This window comes from Aptenodytes forsteri, unplaced genomic scaffold (assembly GCF_000699145.1).
Source record: "Aptenodytes forsteri isolate BGI_AS27 unplaced genomic scaffold, ASM69914v1 Scaffold7, whole genome shotgun sequence".
NCBI lineage: Eukaryota > Metazoa > Chordata > Aves > Sphenisciformes > Spheniscidae > Aptenodytes > Aptenodytes forsteri.
Genome location: NW_008795919.1, coordinates 3,358,136 through 3,378,678, shown reverse-complemented (window position 1 = coordinate 3,378,678; position 20,543 = coordinate 3,358,136). Strand labels below are relative to the sequence as shown.

Sequence of the window (20,543 nt, the reverse complement as noted above, 5' to 3'; positions counted from 1 at the left end):
CCTGTGCTGCACCTCCGGTCACGCACAACGCTGAAAGGCAAGGCGAGAGGTTACAGCTGGAGCATCTCCTGAAGACGAGGATGCAGCACAGAAAACGGCTTTTGCAGCTCTCCACGTGCTCCCTCTCCCTCTCAGGCTCAGACGCTGCGGGAACGGGGCTGAGGTGCCGAGTCCCTGCCGAACAGGAGCGGCTCACTGCATGTTTGCCACCGTTCGAGCAGGTTTCTCTCAATCTACTCTTTGAGAAGCCCGTTCAGCTCCACGTGGAGCTACGCTCCAGGTCACGCACTCCTCTCTTGGGAGAGCTCAACCAGAAGTTTCTGTGCCTTTTCCATTCGACCTTACAAACTTTAAAACTGCAGCAGAAACTCTTCTAACGAGAGGTAACAACAACCTGAGGCCAGGCAGCACCACTGTGGAGCCCCAAACAACCTAAGTAGGCTGGTTTTTGGATCCTGGGGTTGGAGAGGGAGCCCGGGAGAGAGAAAGCGTTTCTGTTGCTGATCCAGCTCCTCCGTTTTGCTGCCAGAGCACAATACAGAAGCGCCTGTTTGAGCAATTGAGCATGATGTGACCTGAGAGTCCCTGCAATGTTCCTGTTCCCCTTTCCCAGGGGAGATAAAGGTTTTTTGAGTTTCACTGGGCATTTCAGCAAGGTGATGTACAAACTTGTGCAAAACACTGTGCTTGTTTCTCCCAGTCATAAGATAAACAACAGAAGCAAATTGAAAGAGCCTTCTTAAGAGCTCTTCAGCTGCAAAGCGAGTTCTTCCTGGGTTAGGATGGGCGCACACTCAATCTGAAAAAGCAAAGCAAACTGGTTAATATACACACACACTCCAGAGAGGACAGGCAAGAGTTACAGAGAGCAACTGTTAATAAAAACCACATTAATCCTGTCTTGAATAAGAGGATCCATGCAGTAACAGGTGCTGCAGCAATGCAGCAGAGACCTGAGGACTTGCTTTTGCAGCTGCCTGCTGCCTTGATACATCATCAGCTGTTTCTCTGGGACAGCAATACCTGACTTGTGCAGTGGAAATAAGACATTAAAACTGCCAGGTGTCTGTGGTGGCCCCCCTGCACAGGGATTTTCTGGTGGGGTTACAGAGACCAGGGTTTATTCCACCCAGCCCAAAGCAACTCGATGTCTAGCAGAGGACTGCCCGGCTGTGCTACCCAGACCTCGGCAGGGCTCCACCTTTTGGGAGGAAAGCGACTTTCCGCCTGGGAGTTACATGATAGGAAGAAGAAAGACTTTAGAGGAAGCTCATGATGTGCAATGAAAAGTCATAAACTGTGAGTGGCATGCACATGAAATCCCAAATACGACGTGTCTCAGCGCACGTTCTTGTGGCCGGGAAGCGCTTCAGCGAGCAAACTGCAGCCAGGAAGCAGATGTCTCACAACCTTCACCTGATCCGTCTGCTCCACTTGCTGGAGACAGACCTGCAGGACCTCCACCCGAGCCATCACGTGCTCCGACAGGTCCCGGAAAGCCTTCTGCAGCTCATTGAGCAGCCTCAGCAGCTGCCTGCTCTGCTGAGGGGTCAAGTCCTGGGCGTGCTCTGAGATAAGGAACTGGATGTCGAAGGCAGTGGCGTCGAGCTGAGATTTGGTGTCAGCGAGGGGCTCTTTCAGCTCCTGAATGGGAGAGCAAAGACCTGTCAGGCAAAATGACTCCGCAGCCAGTGCTCTCCTGCACTGCCAGCTTCAGATGGGACACGCGGACAGGCAGCAGCATGCACCCAAAAAAAGTGCTCTGTCACCAGAACAATATATTCCAGAAACCCGAAACGCTCCCAAAAGCACACTCAGCGTCGAGATGACAGCATCTCGCCACAGCAATTTTCTAACATGCCTCTGCACCAGGCCTCCAGCACCTCACCAAGAGGTTGCTTGGACCGTGCGTGTAGGGCTGCCCTTGGGTCTGAAGATGACCCAGACCTGGAGCTGCCAGCAGCTCTGTCCAGTCCACGGTGACTTCGTGTGCCACCATCAGCTCTCAAAGCCTTCGATCCCCTGCCTTCAACACCAAGGTGCTACCAGCGAACAGGAGATGCTGAACTGACCGAATCTTGAAAGCTATCGTTAAAAGATGATTAAATGTGGAGGGGAGCCTGGGCTCCTCCTACAGTCGATGGGAGACTGGGGCAGGTGTGATGGAGGGGGCTCTCGGAGCCCCCCCAGAGGACGCAGCTCTCTCCTCAACAGCCTGACGGCAATCCCTCCCGGTCGCTCAGCCCCCACCACACACCTGCATTTCAGCATGTTCCCCAAACGGCCAAAGAGATGGTTTGTGTATTGTGGAAACAAATGACTTTGGAGCAAATAACAATATTGTTGCTCCTCCTGTAACACAGGATAAGGGCAAACCTTTGGTAGGCTCCAGGAGGGAAGCAGGATTAAAAGCTTCTCCTCCGCGTAGAGGACAGCAACTTCATCAGCCAGAAGGATTAGGGGCATTGCCATGGTTACCTTGTAGTGCTGGAGGCAGCGACTCAAGCTGTTCACATCAGTCGTGTGGTGGTAACCGCTGCCGTCCAGCGACTCTGCAGTGCCAGAGACCCAGCTCAGCAGCTCCTGGAGTTTGCCCTGGAGAGTCTCGTGACGTGCCAGGATTTTAGCCTTAAAAACAGAAATGCATCATTTAAAGAAGGAGCAGAGCGCTCCAGGGAAGGAGCGCTGGGATGCTCGGGAGGCAGCGGGGACAGTTGCCAGCTCTACCTTTTCGGTTTCTGCCGCCCCACGCAGGTTTTGCAGCCGGGACTCCAGGACATCACTCGCAGAGCTCAGAGACTTCTGGAGGTTCTTGGCATCCTTCTCCAAAGCCTTCAGTAATTGCTCAGGGACTTCTTCAGGGGGGTTGGCCACAATCCATTTCACGGTGTCCAACTCCTGATTCACTGGGAAGCTCAGCTCCTGCAGCTCAGCGCTCAGGGCCTGAGGCAAGACAGCATCGTTATGTCTAAGATATGGTGACTTCATCTTCCCACTGCCAATACTGAGGAAAGGTTTTGGAGACCCAGCTCCAAACACTGCGTCTATCTGCTAGAAAGATTCATCCAGCCCCGCTCAGCTGCCAGCACTCGCCTGTCTTTCTCCAGGCTGTAAAACTCATTTCAGCCAAGCTTAGGTTATTGTCTAAGCAGGGAGGAGAAGGTGAGCCAGAGGCAGTGCCAGAGCAGGGAGGGATGGGGTTTGCATATAAATGCCTGTTAAACCCGAGACTAACCTCCCTGTCTGGCTCCCAGAAGCAGGAAGGAGGTGCAAGGGCTGTGCACGAACCTGGGGAGAGGAGGAACGAGCTCTGTCCTGCCTAATGCCGGCCGAGCCTGGCCCAGCCTCGCTCACCTCCGCCTGCTGCAGCAGGTCGTGCAGGGCTGCCAAATTCTGCTCCACCGGCTGCACACGTTTGATTCTCATCTCAATATCTCGGAGCATGGAGAGATATGATATCAGCTTCTCATCGTGCTCCAGACACATCTTCTTGCTGAACATGATCTGCAGAATCAAACAGTAAAACAAAACCTCAAATTTAGACATAAAAGAAAACAAAGGATTATATATTATTCTTTTTTTCAGAGAAGAAATCTGTTAATAACATTCCATTTCGGGGACTTTCCACTCACTAGCCTTATCTACAAGATTTACTACAGGAAAAATAAAACGCATGGCTCTTTTTCCAACATAAGCTTATAAATGGCAAGAGATCTCTGGTGTTACAGTAAAAGTGCCAAAAAAAGAGTCCTAGTTATTAGTAATTTGTAAGTAATGCTCTAGCAAAAAGAACCCGCAACTAAGCCTTGAGTGTTTTCAGTCCTACATCACCAGGTCCTTTGCCAAATCCATCGCAGCTGATACAGCAACATCAGGCTCAAACATCCACCCACCCCTCATGTTCTGGCTGTCCTCTGTGCTGAGGACCTCGGACAGATTTAACATCAAACGTACACAAGTAGCTCATAAAAAAAAATGTCGAAATAGCAAAAAGCATCAATTTACCTGGGCTGGTCTCGTGGATTCCCTCGAGGTTTCCAGCAGCTCCCCCTCCACTATCACAGGTAAGAGCAAGCCCCGATCGCCAGGACCCGGCTGCCTGGTCCTCTCCTGGGGTGTTTCTCCTTGGGATTTGGGGGGAACAGGCGCACCTCCTTGGCCTGTGCTGATCTCCGCTGTTTGCTCTTGCCGCGTCTCTTCTCCAGGCTCAAGGACTGCAGAGGTTTCCTGAACTTCTCTGGGTTCCTCTCTGATAATTAATTCATCGGGCAGTTCACCTGCTGCAGGGGCTGCACTGGACACATCGCTGGTGGTTTCCACCTTGGTGTTTTCCTGGGTCATCCTCTCCTCCAGGCTCAATGCCACCGAGGAATCGTGGCCATTTCCGATCCCACCTTTCATCACCTCTCGAGCTCTCCCTTGTCCTGGGAGAAGAGGGAACACCTGACCCCCGGCAAGGTTTTCTTTATCTTTCTCAGAAATTGTTTTTTCTTTTTCATCCCTGCTGCTCCCCATGTGCTTGGCTGCGTCTCTTGCCAACCCAGCAGTAATCTTGGTGGTGGTTTCATGTTTTGGTTCTGGCATGCTTGAGATGAAGTCCTCCTCCTCCTTCCCTGGAATTTTTTTGGCAGTCAGAAAAGGAAGGGACTGCTTTTCCACAGAAGATTTCTCTGGCTGAGCACTGTCTCCTGGGACACCAGTCTGCTTTGCTTTCTTTTTCTTGCTTTTCTGTTTTTGGGTAGGTTTTAGCTCAGTTTCACTTGTTTTTTCTTGATCAACTGGACCTTCTGCACCCAATCTCGGGGTTTCTTCTTCGATGTGCTTGACAGGTTTTTCACCTGCAAGCTCGTCTCCTGCAGGCTTCGTAGGGATGCCAATCTCAGGGGGTTCTCCAGACTCTGTAGGACCCATCTCTTCCTTCCCTCGACCCACAGTAACAGATTCTCTCAGGACTACCGGCGTTACCCCATCCAGGCTGCCCGCCCGCTCTCCTTGCTCAGAAGCCACCGCTGCACCTTCTTCACCTGCCACAACTCCCTAGGGGGTTCTCCAGACTCTGTAGGACCCATCTCTTCCTTCCCTCGACCCACAGTACAGATTCTCTCAGGACTACTGGCGTTACCCCATCCAGGCTGCCCGCCCGCTCTCCTTGCTCAGAAGCCACCGCTGCACCTTCTTCACCTGCCACAACTCCCTCTGCACTTACAAACCCTCTCCTCCTCCTCTCCTTGCTGTCCTCCGCACTGCGAAGCACCTCCGTGTCCAAGAACGACTGCTCTTCCTGCAATCCCAATCCCTCCACTTCCTCTATCCCTCGATCTACTTCTTCTCTCCTCAATTCCTTCCCCCAAGCTGCTCTCACCTGGGAGCTGCTTTTTGCAGTCCCTTTTTCCATAGCCCTTACCACCACCGTCTCTTCGGAGAGAGATGCTGTACCTAATACTGAGGGGTATCCTGGAGTCAGTTCCACCTTTTCTTGGGGCTGACGCGTTACACCATCCTTTGAAGTTTCTTGAGGTTTTGATTTCCCTTCTGTCGGTGTCACTGGGGATCTCTTGGTGGCAGCACCTCCAGCCACGTCGTAGCTCATGGCTTCAGATCTGGCTTTATGCTCAACACCATCAGACTTCTTAGCAGCACTGGTAGAGAGGATGACATCTTCCTCTTCTGGAGATCTTTTTTCCATTTTTTCCTGGGAAAGGTGGGGCTCGTCTACTTTGCAGACCTCAGAACCATATTTGTCTTCAGATATTTGTGCCTCCTCAAGACTGGCAGCTAATTTTTGGCTAATCAGTTCTTTTTCAACAGCTTCCTTTAAAGTCAATCTTTTCCCACTGCTAGCATCAACAATTCCCCCAGTCCTCATCTGGTTGGTGGCGATGAGTTTGGCCATCTCCTCATCCAGCAGCCCCTGCTCCACAGCAGCCCTCAGGGAGAGCCTCTTGCTGACGGTACCCTCCACGACCCCCCCGCTGTCTGCCTGAGCCTGCAGCAACCGCAGAGTGGGCAGAGGGTCCACCTTCCCCAGCCTCACCGCCTCGGCACACGTGAGCTTGTTCCCCGTCACCTCATCCTTGATGGCTCTGAAGGGATGGACCTCCAGATACCTCTGGCCAGATTCAATGTCGATTTTACACTTCTTTATGAACTCCGAGTAGGGAACGATCATGCAAGTCTCGGGATCTACCATTCCTTCTTTCATTTCTGAAGATGACAGGGCTTTCTCCATAACCTGCTCAGGCAGCAAGCCCTCCTTTACCGCTTGACAGAGTGCCAGTCTCTGGCCAGAAGCAGGATCAAAAATGCTTCCACTCCCAGCCTGGATTTCTTGCACTTTCCTCTGGAAGTCCGGGCTAACGAGCCCTAACGATACTGCCTGGGGCAAGGGCAGCTTCTCCTTCGTAACTGGATGAACATAATCCTGCAGGCACACGCTTTCAGCTTTCGTGAGTTCGTTACATAAATCTTGATTGATCAACCCATGTTTCATTGCGTCGTTTACCGAAAGCCTCATTCCAGACACGTGATGGATGATTCCTCCATCAGCAATCTGCTTGGTCAAGAGCTGAAAAGCTTTTTCCTTTTTCAGGAGCCCTTTTTCAACAGTCTGTGCAACAGTCAAAGGCTGCTTCGTTTTAGGATCCGCAATTCCACTGGTTTCAGCCTGTAAGCTAATGAGCTTCTGTCTGGTCACCTCATCAGTGTCTTTCCCTTTGGAAGCCTTCTCCAGCTTGATCAGCTCTTTCTGACCTGTTGGCTCTATGAGGCCCAGATTTGAAGCCAAAGTGACCGATACTTTTTTGCCACGTTTCAAGTCAACGACCCCTCCAGTAACCACTTGCCCTTCCAAGATCCTCATTGCCGTTTCCTTGTCCAGAAGGCCAACTGCAGCGGCATCCTTGATAGAGTAGACAAAGTTATTGCCCGGGTCAAGAACGCCACTTATCGCTTTGTCAGATGCTAATACCTTCTGGAGAAGCTTCTCATCCATCAGACCTTCTTCAATGACGTCCTCGGTGGTTAATGATTCACATGTATGCGAGTCAAAGAAGCCACTGAACATCTTCATTTTCTCCATTAGTTTCACAGCTGTGTGGCTGGGCACCACGCCGCAGGCTACTGCTTCATTTAGAAGAAGAGTCTTGCCCGTCTGCTCATGGATTATGCCACCGCTTTGGAGCTGCGTTAACAGCGTTTCCAAAGTGTCCTCCGCTTCCTGCTCTGCAGGGGCTGGCAGGGATGTTTCATCAACACTCTCATCACATGGTGCTTCTTGCCCCTCTTCTTCCACTTCCAATACACTTCCCATGTCTTCCCTTTGCCTCTCCGTTTGCTCTGCCTCTCTAGTTTTAGGGAGCACAATCTCCTCTCCTCCCAGCATGCCATTCTCAATTGTTTCCTCGTTTAGCAAGTAAATCTCTGTAACACCTTCTGCCTCTAGTTCAGGTCCCTGCGCATCCTGAGACCTCTCTGCCATGATTTCCACTCTATCTCCACTTTCTGAAACATCCATCGATATGCAGATTTCACTTTTCACAACAACCGCCCCGCTTTCCGATGCCCTCTTCTGATCTTCGATACTTTCCACTCCATCTACTGTAGTAGGCTTGGACTCTTCTTCTGCCTCAATCATCATTTCCTCTGTTTCTCTGAATCCACCACCAAGGTCACCGGGACGTCCTGGCATTGATAGTTTTACCTGATGTTTGTCCTTGCTTGTAGTAGCTACTTGCTCTCTTCCAAATTCAGCATCAGCTTCACTCTTGATGGTAGCCTGTTCGGTAGAAATCTGCTTTTGCTGCTCCACAAGAAGGGTATCTTCTGCATCCTCCAACAGGAGGCTTTCAGGTCCCATCACCACCTCCCCATTCTCCAAAGCAGTTCTAGGTGGCAGGACCTTTTCGCTTTTTTCTTTTGAAGGAGCAAATTGAAACTCAAGCTGCTGCAAAGCCAAACCATTGCAAGGCTCGCTTTCGAGAGCTGCATTTGCCTTTGTCTCCTCAAAGCCTTCACTCCCTTCCAACGTGTGTGCACAGGATCCATTTTCTTGGGTTTGGATGAGGGCTTTAGTGAGATTGTTCAACTCTCCATCCACTAAGAGCAGCTTCTGGCCATCATGGATGTTGATATAGCTGTGGGTCATCAAGTGGAACATCAGCCTTTCGTCGTCACTCCTTAGCAGAGGGTCAGTTTGCTCTCTGTGACCTGTGGGACTCCTACCAGAAGAGCTCTGGGCATGCCTGCTTCTGCTGGGAGAGCCAGCAAGCTGCACGCTGGCCATGACATCAGGTATGGCCGTGGATTTCAGCTTCTTCGCCACATCTCTCTCCAAGATGCCATGTTCAACTGCTTTCTTCCAGGACAACACCTCAGTGGTTTCTGGTATAAAGACAGCCTTAATGAGTTGCCGCTTGCTGAGAATCTTGTAAACCAACTCCGTAGACAGGATTCCTTGCTCTAAAGCATCCGCAACCGGGACGATCTCCCCCGTCTCTGGCCACAGGAGCCCCATGAAGGACCACAGGGATTCCAGGACCACCAGTGCAATCCTTGGTGCTACCAACTCTCTCCTTACAGCTTCATCAATTGTCAGTCTCTCTCCCGTGATGGTATCGATGATGCCACCCGTCTGAAGCTGCCGGATAAGAAGCGTGCATGCCAAATCCTGGTCAATTAAATTATGTCTCACGGCCTCGTCCACAGTCAGCCTGTGCCCTGTCCTGGGGTCAACAATGCCACCAGCAAAGAGGTGGGCTTCCAACAACCTGACCGTTACCTGCCTGTCTATCAGCCCTTCCTGGACCGCACGGAAGATGCTGACTTTTCTGCCTGATTTCAAGCTCACCATCCCACCCGCCAGCTGCTTGACCGGGAGCAGCCTCAGTCCAGTCTCTTGGTGGATGATGCATCGGTGCATGAGCTCGGGCAGACTGATTTTCTCAGCAGTGTTGGGGTCAATCAAATCCTTGCCACCCTCCAGGTGAGAGAGAAGTCTGGAATAAAGCTGGGGGGTAAGGAGCCTTTCTTGCACCGCTGTCTCCATGCTGATTCTGCCCTGATGGACTTTAAAGCCCCCAGTGATGAGCTCAGCTTCAAGAATCTTTAGCCCAATGCTCTCACTGATCCTCCCCTCTTCTATCGCAGTAACGACAGGTAGGAGCTGCCTCCCTTCACATCTGACTTCTTCCACCCGGTGGAGAGCATCCTTCAATTCCTGCAGCACCTGGAACGTCCTGAGGTCGATGATGTTTCTTGCCAGACCTTTCTCCAAGGAGAGTTTCTCATTGGTCTCTGGAACAACTAAGTCAGATGTGATAACCTGGGCCTCCAAGAGGGCGAGGCCAGTGTCCTGATCTATAAGACCTCTCTGCATAGCACCAAAGACAGGGAATATTTCTACCGTGCCAAGATCGATCACTCCTGCCACTGCTTCGTTGCCCTAGAACAGAAAGAGAAGGAAAAGAATTAAATCAGAATTGAGCATTGCCAGCACTCAGATTGTATGAGGTCCAGGGAGGTCTCAGTTTCCAAAAAAAAGTTTAAAAACCCTAAACAGGCTAGAAAGGAGTCCCAAAGTGTTTGAAATGCAACTCCAAAGGCATCACAGCACGCAAATTGGTGCATTTGCTAGCTTGCACATTGCCAGCAAGTTTTAATGCTCATCTAGTCCATCACCCAGGGCAGCACTAAGATGCTTCCAACATCCACCAACAGTAACGCAGCAAAGCGGCAAGCAGCAAAACCCAGAAGTGCTCCTGATGCTCCATGGAGAAACAGAGGGAAGGAGACCAACAAGCACACCAAAGCCGTTCAACAACTCTTGTTTTAAAAAGTAAAGACAACACAAATCCCACTGTGTACTCGGAGGAGAAAAACCCCCAAAGATGTCCACTTCAGGGTATCCAGGAACCTCTCCCAGCGCAGTTTCCACCCTGACTCCTGCCATGCTTAAACCCTGCACTTCCCCCAGCAGATCTCGAGTGCCAGGACAGCCAGGGAACACCACAGAGCCCCGTGCCATGGAGCAGCTCCCCAGCCACACAGACCAGCCATGCATTAGGGCAGGAGCACTGCATGCAGGGCAGCTCCCCGAGCGTGACCACCGGCACCCACTCTGCCCCGCTCCAGCACCTCTAAGTAGCTGTGCTCTTCAGACAGGGCAAGGGCAGAAATATAAAAAGTTGGAGGTCCCAGCATGGAAACAGTGACAGGCTGGGAACAGACCATCCACTTTGGGGTTTCTGGAGGGGCTTTTTCTCTTCTTGCTGGTATCCCCACAGGGAGGGTAAAAATTAAGATGATAAAGACTAACGGCTCTTCGGACGTTTGGGTTTCTCCCAGTCCCGCTGGTTGGGTATAAGGTTGGCCCAAGCACTAAAAGATTTTTGTGGGGATAGGGAGGAGGGAATCTGGATTGTGGAATGAATTCCTTTGGCATCCCCAAGACCCCCAGATTTCTTTTTTTAATCGGTGAGTCTAACAGCACAGGCAGCTGGGGATGTTTGTAGCTGCGGCACAGCTCGGTTAGGGCAGAGCAGAGGATGCAGCCTCCACCAGGCTGGTCTGCAGTTCCCCCCGCTGCCTTCTGCTGCGGAGACAGGGTGAACCTGCTGGAAAAACCTAAGCTCTCCACCATCACCGCCAGACTCAGGCATGCACGCTGGGAGATGAACAAGCCGTGGAAAGACAGAGAAGAGGAGGGGGGAAAAAAGAGAAAGATAAAAAAAGGAGGTGGGAGAGAAGGGGGTAAAAGGCTTTTACTTACCCGAGTTGCAGGGTGTGCCTTGAGCAGTTAAAGACAGAGCCTTATGGAGCAGTTCAGCCGTATCACACACAGTGTAAAGCTTGGTGTTAGCGTCCAGCATGCGACTGTTTTGTTTGCAAAAAGAACCCCACACACAGGTCGTCCTCTTTCACTTTGTGTGTTTTGTTTGTTTAAATCCCGGAGGGTTAGTTAAACTTGTAAGCAAGGATGTCAGTTAATCTTAAAAACAGTTGACATGAAACACAAACTGTACAGGGACACATCATGCTCAATTTAGCGCGTTCTGCTTTGCGTTTTTGTCTTTTATAACTTCTCTCTGACAGTTGGATGTTTCCAGCAAGCAAATGTTAAAGAGTTCCTCATGCTCCCTCTACAGTGAAGCAACTGCACCGCACAAGAGCTGCAGGGATCATCTCGTAGACGGGCCAGGGATCTACGGCGAAGCCCCACTGCCACCTCTCATCTCGTTTCCTGGGCTTTGTCGAGAGCGTGAGTGAAAACTGTTCTAGCCTGAGCCCCAAAGCGTGCTCATGCTGTACGAAAACAGCCCGGCAAGCCCTGGAGAAGGCTTTTGCTATAAAGTCATTTTCCTGTCCGGGAGGAAGGAAAAAGGGAAAGGAAAAAGCATCCTTTCCACAGGCAGGCTGCTCTCAGCTGCTCTCCTGGCAGCAGCAGCATCAAAGCCGTGATGGCTTAGCGGCGACTAACGAAGTCGGTTTGCTCATCGTAAGCTTTCTGCTGCCAGCACAAGGGCTAAAGGGCTTGCAACAGAAAGCATCTACTGCACTGAGACACCTGAAATGTGCTATAAAGTCCCATTTGGAGAGAATCACTATATGTTTAGGTAAAAGCTGGACAGGCAGATTTCAAACAAGCAGCCCCGTCGCCTTCCTCCCATGAGCGGCTCGAACAGGGCTTCACTCATGGACCCAACAGCCAAAACCTGCATCGCGCATCCAGATCTGAGCGGGCCGTTGCTTCAGAGTACAGGGAGCCAGCAAGCAAACACACAAATATATCCATCGACACATGTATATACACTTACATAACACGTACACGTATATCTGTGAATGACCGAAGACAGCTCATAACAGAGGCAATAAGGATGTGCTTTCAGCCCTCCCTACCCAGTGAAACAAGGATGGGGACTGACGGGAGCGCTGGTGGATGTGAAGAGGGAATGGGTCCAGCTACAGGTCGTGAAGGTCGCCCAGGTCAGCTGAGGGCCTGGACAATGCAGTTGCTCTTCCACTGGGGAGAGCAACTTCATTCAGCCGCAGCCGAGACAAACCTCTCGCCAGACCCTGAGGTACACGAGACCGCACGGGCAAATGCCCTTCTGCAGAAACCCACCTTCTTGAGTCTCCTGCACGCAGGCAGCCTGCGAGATGGAGCCCTCTGCGGTTAAAGCACTGAGAGGGCATTCCTCAGAGGGCACAGATTTGCTAAGGGGACCGTTTCCAGGACGGAGGTCCACCTACGTCCTCGCCCACCAAGCGTGAACAAGCCCACCCTTGTGCACAGGGCAGAGCTCTGATGAAAACCATTGTGAAGGACAACTCTCCCATTGACCTGGAAGGCAGCAGGTAAACAGCTCCTGCTTGGCCTCCAGGGACCACCCCAGCCGGGATGCTTCAGGTGATGCATGGACAGAAGAGAAGGGAGGGCAACCACGTGCAAGTAAGAAAGTCGACGGGCTGTGAGCGGCTGGTGGCCATGAGACACGCAACCAAGCAAAACCTTTTTCACACCCCGAGGAGTGCCCTGTGTCCGTGCAGCCACGGGACCGAGCGGGGACCAGTACCTTGTGCTCCGTCTCCTGAGCCAGCTGGCTCTGGAGCTGCTGGAGCTGCTCCGTGGAGTCGCTGCAGAGCGCCTGGTAGGTCTCCTTGAGGGCACTGATCTGAGCGGAAATCCGTTCCTTCTCCGGATGGGAAAGCCTGCGAGGGGAAGGGGAAATCTCTCGGGGAAACTGCACAAACCAGCTCCCAGCTCTGCAGAATTAACATGTTCTTCTGGTGAAGGAAAAGACCAAAGCCACCACGAGTCCCCTCTTCCCACTGCCCTCCTCCTCACCCGGCTCAGCTAAAACCAGCAAGGGTAATTGTGCTCAGCAAAGGCTGACCCGCATTGTAAGGATCAAATCCCCAAATACACAAGGCTGGATCACTACTAAAGGGGATTAATATTGTCCCAACAGCATAAATGGGTTGCATATTTCATAGCTCTTGTTGCAGGTAAGAAAGACGACAACTGTCACGTGCAGCTCATCACTGTTTTTAACGGGAGTCGGACGCTGGACCCCAACTGTCACGTGCAGCTCATCACTGTTTTTGGGGTCCAGCGTCCGACTCCCGTTAGAGACGCCAGCCCACCAGCGCCAGCTCTAAGGTATCTCATCTCACCCCACCGCTCTCCCTGCCTGTCCCCTCCTCGGGCCACACTCACTTGTGGCCGTGTTTTGCCAGGAAGATTTGTGAAGTTTTGATGGCCTCAGAGACCTGCTCCTTCTTCGCGGCCAGCTCCTCATTCAGGGCCTGTCGGGGGGAAAAAAAAAAAAGAAAGAAAGAAAGAAAGAAGCTTAATTCAGCTGTGGAAAAAGAGGAGAAGTTAAACAAACTGCCTGACGGTTGCCGCCCGTTTACCTGCTGTTCCGAGATGGATTTCTCAATGTCACCCAGCTCTCTGCTCCCGGCAGCAGCCGTCCTGCCTTGTACACTCTGCTTCAAGCCCAGGGCCCAGCCCAGGAGTTCCTTCACCTTGTCCACGTGCTCCTGCTTCTCCTCCTCCACTACTTTCTGCAAACAGAGGAGGGAGGGAAGGTAACCACGTCAAAGGGGTCCCAGATTTCCAAAGGCGGAGAGGCTCTCGGGAGCAGCGCCCGAGATGTAACCTCAAGACGGAGCAGCATCCTTGGGGGAGCGAGGAAATGCGCCTGCGCATTTTGAACAGAGTTCAGTTCCATACAACACCCTTACCTCCTCCTCCTCCAGCCGCCGGAGAGCATCGCTGATGTACTTCACGTGCTGCGTGGTTAACGTCACCAGAGCTGTATAGCGAGTCCGCAAATCCATGAACTGCGAAGGGAGAGAGGGGGAAACGGGGCGCGTCAGTCACGACCGGCGGATCCGGAGCGACGTACTTTACAGGACATGACAGGGATGCACCATCTCTCGCTTGGGAAGCCCCCCAGGCACCTCGCAGACCCAGTATGGCATCAATGAAATGCAGCAAGTCTGACGGGGAGGGTTGTGGCCATACACGGCATGCTGGACAACACTGGAGCGAAGGGGAGACTCCGGTCATGGACGCTGGGGTGGATGCTCAACTCTTACAAGAGGGCTACCGGGATCTTTAATGTCCACACGGAGCAGACAGGACCTCGGGTCCCTAAAGGTCTCATCCCAAAGATCCACACACAGTAATGCTGCATGGCGCTCTGATTATTTACCTCGCAAGGCTGAAGGGCTGAGCCGACCCCGCTGGATTTGACCCAGGGGTTCCCAGGAGTCTAGGTATTTCATACCTGGTGCTTAGAGCACTAAGCCATCCTCTCTGGCTATTGGAAAAAACAGCGAGGGTGGAAACTTTATTTATACAAGAGAGTTCAGCAGAAAGGAGCTCGTTTCACAGAGGCTGCTCGGTGGTTTGCTCGGCATCGAAGAACCCCCTGCACAATTTCTCCCTCGCAAGGTCGGGCGGGCGGCCGCGCTCCTACCTCCTGCGTGATGGCGTCCGAGGACGAGAGCATGCGCCGGCGTTTCATGGGAGACTTCTGCTGCGACTCAACAAACGCCCTGTACGTCATGAGCTGCAACTCGTAGTCCTGCAAACGCAACCAGGGGTGGAGAGTCATGGAGCATGCGAGATGCAAACTGTGCTGGGGCCGTTTCTGCCCAGCCAGCCTTGTTTAGGTGCAGGAGGGGACCCGTACCTTGACGGCAGCCGAGTATTGCTGGGAGAATTTCTGACACTGGTCCAGTTTGGCTTGATTTTTCTCGATTTCTGCAGCCAAAGCCTTCAACAAAATTCAAAGCAAAAATGGTTGTCAGGACAGCTGCTGCGGGTGCTGAGCTGAATTTCAGTCCCCATCCCTCCCCTTTTGGGTAAAGCCTTTATCCTCTTTAATTTTTTATGCAAGGCCTCATTCTCCACCGCAAGCTAAGCAGAGTTTCTCTGCTTCCCAGACACCCAGATCAAGCCTGCAGCCTCTTCCCCACTGCGTTTCATATTTTCAAGCTCACAGATGAAAAGATTGCAGTAGAAGGACGCGGCACGCCATCGAGACATCACAAGGTCCTGTCTTACCGTTTGCTGGCTCAGCTGCTCCGACAGCACCCGGCTGTCCTCCGCCTGCCCAGGCTTCATCAGCTCCTGCTGGACCGTGATCTCCTCGATCCACTGGATTAGGGCACTGTGGCACTGCCGGTAATCACTCAGCACCTCCTGGATGCTCTCCAGCTCCGCGTGGCTGAGAGAAGAACCAAGACAAATAAGAAGAGGGCGAAATGCCACCGTAGGCTATAGGGGTATCCCGGCCACCAGCGGGAATCCCATCTGGAAAAATATTGCTGCTAACAAGCCTGACCCAAGCTCTCAGCTGAAGCATGAAAGTAAATCTGCGAAAGGAGGCAGGAGGTTTCTCACCGGGTCTCAATCTGGGCGCAGACTCGCTGCCAGCGATCCCACAGCTGGCTTCCCTTCTCCTGATAGCGCTCGAGGTCGATGCTGCGCTCTTGTCTCAGCCGGTACAGCTGCTCTCCCACCGCCTTTGCCTTTGCCATCTCCTCCTCCAACATGGAGAAGACAGAGCTCTTGTCCTTCGCCTCTCCAAGCCATTGCTGCAAAACCAGCAAGAGACAGCACCGGTTCAACGTCATGGAAAGCAAAAGGCACATTAAGTCAGAGATGCCCTCCTGCCCGGAGCTGACAAGCCTGAAGAAGGGGTTTATTCTCCCTCTCTGCAAAGAAGAGATTACAGGAGGTACAAAATGGAGGGGATCATGTTCCCAGCTTGGAGCAAGTCAGATTGGTTGAGCCCCTGTCCTACAGCAACAGGACACGTAGCTGCCAAGATGCTCACAGGTATCAGCATGTGCCCTACAAGAGAGGGCACAAGCCATAGCAGCTCCTTTACCTTTACAAAGCAATACGGGATCACATAAGCGGCACAAAATCATCCCGGCAGTTATACCGAGGCAAGAAAAATGGCATACAGTGCAAATTCAGCAGAGAAAGGGAAGGACCCTGCTTGACAAACGCCAAAGCATTGGCTGGTTTCTGCCTGCCCACCTTGGGAAGCGAACAGCACCAACCTGTAACGCCACTCTGTGAGACTGAATAGCTGCCAGGTCAGCGGGGACTGCCTCCTCTTGGCTCAGCTTAACCTCATACCCTTTGACCAGAGACTCTGCTCCTTGGGTGTTACGAATAATAACATCAACTGTCTTCAACCTGGCAAATCAAACAGAGGCAGCACAATGACATCCAAAACTTCGCACAGATCCTCTTGATCGCGAGGCTGTTTGCACCGTGTGCCGCAGAGGGATGGAGCTCAGCGCAAGGTGTGTTAGAGGGCCAGAAGAAAGGTCTTCAGCAGAATCAGGCAGATACAAAAAGGAATTCGGGAACAGAGCCACATCCTGACTCACTTGTCCAGGTAGATGGAAGACAGCCCATACATCTGGTCCATCTTGTTCACCACGAAGTCAAGTTCAGAACGCAAATGGGGCGTGCTGGACCCCACGGGCGCCTTGTCGAGGAAGCTGTAGCATCTCCCAGAAATGAACCGCAGGTCCGATTGCAGCCGCTGCAGATCCTCCTGCATGCGCTAGGGGAGGAAGGGAAAGAAGGTGGAAGGAGAGCCCAAGCAGGTGGAGAAAAAGTAGGATTGCCCTTGGCAAAGGAGATGGGTATGAAATGAAGCAGGGAGCCCACCTGGAGAGGTTTCCTGCTACTTTCTGTGCAGCAAGATCCTCTCGAACCCCACACAGTCACGCACCCACCACCCACACGTTCACCCTGGAGAAGTTAAAAGCTATTTTTGGCGCATGCTAAAGACCAGCGGCCACCACCTCCCTCCCCTCCACATCTCACAGCGGCAGGACTGACCTCCTGCTCTGCAATGCGGATGGTGTTTTCCTGGATAGTATCACCATCTGCTCGGGCGCTGCTCGGGGACTGGATTTGGCTCACTAGCCTCTGCTCACGCTCCTCCAGGCGCAGACGGATATTCTTCAGCTCTGAGAGATACGTCCTGGCAATGGTCTCATCCTTGTCTTCTGCGAGTCACAGACAAACCAAAACAGCAGCTCAAACAACCCCGGCCGGTATCTGCCCCAAACGGGACCTGCCGGAGCCCCGGAGCCAAGCGCAGCATCACGCTGACACCGAGTCACCAGGGTCTCTGCTTAGACAGAAAACAAGTTAATCAAATCATCTCATTCAAACGCAGTTGAGAATGAGTCCAGCCACAGGGCACCTCGCGTGGTGAAGCCGGAGTCCCCAGTCTTAGTGGGACTCAGTCCTGCTGTGTCACGCTGGGAGCCACCCGCTGCTCTGAGCAGCGGGACTGTGGCCACCACATATATTTTCTTAAAGATTAAATGCAGGAAGAACTCCTTGCTCAGAACGTGTCCTGACTAATGACTAAACCCATCTCCAACAATAGTAGGGTAAGAGGACTCAGCAGTTAAGCTGAAGCTGCAAAGCCAAGCCCTCTCTGCAGGAACATCACTGGACAAAGGCCGAACACTTGAACGGATGGAGAAATAAGGAGAGCAGCTGCTCACACCGTCAACTAGCTAGCTCAGGGAAAAAAAAAGAAAATGAAGCCATCCCATAAATCCTTTGTTTATGAGTCCCCATAGCTCCTGGTTAATCCATCAGCCCTTTGAAGCTCACCGTTCTCCATGGACTCCAGCAGCTGCCGGATGTGTTCCTTGGAAGACTCCACTTCCTCCTCCAGGCGTAGCCGGTCCGACACCGAGAAGAGCTCCGAGTCCCGGCTGTCCTGCAGGAAGTCCTCGTAGTGCGCCTGGAGGCTCTTCATGGCTTGCTGGCACTCCCCTTGCGCTAAGGATCTGAGCTGCAAGTGGAAGAGCAGCACATCTAACCACCGGGAACAACTTCCTACGCATCACCTGAAGCCACCCTCCCCGGCTTAATCACCTTCGTTTGCCAAGCGAGTGTTTTCTCTTTAGAGGAGAAAAGGCAAGCTCCTCTGTATCAGCCTCGTGCCTCCCTCCAGCCTTGCTCACTCCCTAATGAAATGCTAAGTCCACAATCTCTTATGCCTATTACAGCTTAGCAGCAAACTGCTGACGCTCTTTTTATGGGGAAAAACTGCAATCATTTTGCACAGAACCCCCAAGCTCAGGTTTTCCCACTGTTCAAGGTGCAAAGACCCTCGACTTCCCCAACCCTGCAGTCTCTGGTCTTCCCTTTGACGCTTCCTTTCTTCCTCAGCCACGTGAAGAAGCCCGGACAGTAAGCAGCGCAGCCCCGGAGCCAGGCAGAGAAGTTCCTACCGTACCTTTTCGATGCTGAAGCTTTGCACCAGGCCTATGTCCTTCCGCAGGTAGTTCCAGGAGATGAGGCTCTTTGTGTTTATGTGGAGCTGGTGCCAGAGAGCCATCACTTTCTGGTACAACTGTTCCACCCTGCAATGGGAAGGAGCAGATCCGTCAGCCCTGGATCTCCCCAGCACGCTCAGCCCTGACCCTGTCAATCCACCAGCCATCGCTGCCAGCCAGCAGCCCATCAAGGCAGCGATCCCAGCCTGGCAGCCCGCAGCGAGCGATGCTCCCGCTCTTCAGTGCCAGAGATCCCTGGAGGGACCCCTCCTCCCAAATCACCTTTTTCTCTTTTGCAAGCTACTATAGCAGTTGCTGCGATGGAGTTTGCAGCTGTATAACCATGAAGGATTCCCTCCCTTGCCCCGAATCAGCTGTGTCACCCATTCCTATTCCTCCACCCCAGCTCCTCTCCCATTCCCACGCCAGATCTGTCCCCTCCCATGCCACCAACCCCCTCCCCATCTCCCTGCCACTGCACCTCTGGGACTCCCCGGCAGCAGAGACCAGCAGTTTACCTGTTGGCCATCTCGATGGCCTCTTTGTTGGGCGGGGGGATCAGGAAGCAGACAGAAGGCACCATGGCCTCGTTCCCCGTGGGACTGATCACCTTCCACTTGGTCCTCTGGGAATTGTCCTCCAGCACGCACTCGTCATTCCTGCAGATGGTGATCTGCAGCGGCACCAACACCACCCGGCCCGTCAGAAACCAGCAGCAGGGCTGCACACGCCCGCCCTCGCTGCCAGCTCCCCTCCTGGGGGCGAGCCAGCTTCCACAAACACAGAGATATATATGTATATATTTTAATCAAGCAAAAGCTTGGTATAGTGCCAGGCAGTGCAGCACGCTCATGTCTGGAGAGGAAGGGACAAGGAAGTTAAACGGAGTTGGCTACCACCCACGTGCTTCTTTGGCTGAGGCTGATAAAGCCCATCCTCCTTGGGGAAAAGGACCTTAGCTCCTGCCCAGAATAAATCTGAGACACGGAAATCCGCTCCAGGAAAAACAGCCGTGCTATTTCCCTCCTCCTGTCTTCCCACTCCGTTCCCGCTTTCCATTGACAAACACCGCAGAGCTCATCCTAAACCATCACGGGCGTTGCTCCCCTGCCTCGTCCCTGCCTGCCCTTTCGAAGTCACGCCGACACCCTTCCAGTCCTCACCTCGATCTGCCGATAGTCACAAACAGCCTTGATGGGGATCGTGCTCTTCACAAGGTGCTCTGGGTTCCTGGGCCGGAGCTGAACGATGGTTTTGGACCGTCCCACCAGGCTGGCGACGGAGCTCTTCGACTGAATGAGCTGCTCCTTCTCATCCTGGCAGAAAGAAGGATGAAGGACGGGTTGCTCGAGGCAGGGGAGAGGAGGTCTCTCCCAGGCATCTCGGCACCCCCAGGCATCTCGGCACCCCCCCACCCCAGTGCTGGCCTGCAAGAGCTACACTGGGACCTCAAGGGTTGAACAAACGTGTCAGGAGGATCCTGCTGCCCTAACGGGATGGGAGGAGGGGTCAGGAGGTGGGATGGAAGGGAGAACGGGCTTCAAGTCAGGGTGGGACCTCTCCACTACTCCTCCCACTGCCCTGCCAAGCTGCATGCACGCCTCTGGCTCTTTTGCTGCTAGGACAAGAAAACATTTTCTTTCAAAAGGGAAAAAACAGAGAACACAGCATACACCAAAATTGAAGTCCCAGGAGGTGTAAGGGGCCAAGAGCAGGACAAGCTCCAGCCCAAAGCCAGGGACGTTTAGTTGTCTGGAGGAGAGACCACAGAAACATGCTCCCTTTTCTAAAGCAAAGGATGAAGGCATGTTTAAACCAATGGCTGGAATGGGGATACGATGAATTATGCGGATAAAACATCTCAGGAGAAGGGGCTAGTGGTGGAGTGATCGCACAGGTCTCTGGGTTTGGGTAGAAATTTGCCAGTTGGAGGAAGATGCTGCATAATTGATTCCCACAGGTCCCCGCTGGGTTGAGTGATGGCACAACCCGGTGGACTGGTGGCAAAGCTCCCCTGGAACAGCCTCCGGCACCGATGGAGACGTGTGCGGATCACGACACTGGCAGCTCGTGTGATTAGTGGCAGCTCAGCCCGTTCTGGCTGCAAAAGTTTAAAAAGGATCCCAGAAAAACGTTCTCCCTCATGCTTGGTACTCTCGGGGTCGGTTAGTGCGCTAACAACAGTGGAGGATAATTTAATGGTT

General features: G+C 52.8%; 1 protein-coding gene across 1 annotated transcript in view; it reads right to left on the bottom strand.

Annotated features, from left to right (window-relative positions):
* MACF1 (microtubule-actin crosslinking factor 1) overlaps window positions 1-20,543 on the bottom strand; it is a 109,586-nt gene that overhangs the window by 71,414 nt on the left and 17,629 nt on the right. Inside the window, exons 18-38 of the mRNA XM_019473540.1 lie at window positions 19,503-19,655; window positions 18,858-19,012; window positions 18,300-18,426; window positions 17,669-17,852; window positions 16,877-17,046; window positions 16,417-16,595; window positions 16,081-16,219; window positions 15,413-15,606; window positions 15,074-15,236; window positions 14,700-14,783; window positions 14,484-14,591; window positions 13,744-13,842; window positions 13,411-13,563; window positions 13,214-13,302; window positions 12,570-12,705; window positions 5,182-9,439; window positions 4,006-5,024; window positions 3,355-3,504; window positions 2,728-2,943; window positions 2,479-2,628; window positions 1,411-1,644 (exon numbers count right to left, since the gene is read on the bottom strand). Coding sequence (XP_019329085.1) covers window positions 1,411-1,644; window positions 2,479-2,628; window positions 2,728-2,943; window positions 3,355-3,504; window positions 4,006-5,024; window positions 5,182-9,439; window positions 12,570-12,705; window positions 13,214-13,302; window positions 13,411-13,563; window positions 13,744-13,842; window positions 14,484-14,591; window positions 14,700-14,783; window positions 15,074-15,236; window positions 15,413-15,606; window positions 16,081-16,219; window positions 16,417-16,595; window positions 16,877-17,046; window positions 17,669-17,852; window positions 18,300-18,426; window positions 18,858-19,012; window positions 19,503-19,655 — 8,160 coding nt within the window. The remainder of the gene's footprint in view (window positions 1-1,410; window positions 1,645-2,478; window positions 2,629-2,727; window positions 2,944-3,354; window positions 3,505-4,005; window positions 5,025-5,181; window positions 9,440-12,569; window positions 12,706-13,213; window positions 13,303-13,410; window positions 13,564-13,743; window positions 13,843-14,483; window positions 14,592-14,699; window positions 14,784-15,073; window positions 15,237-15,412; window positions 15,607-16,080; window positions 16,220-16,416; window positions 16,596-16,876; window positions 17,047-17,668; window positions 17,853-18,299; window positions 18,427-18,857; window positions 19,013-19,502; window positions 19,656-20,543) is intronic.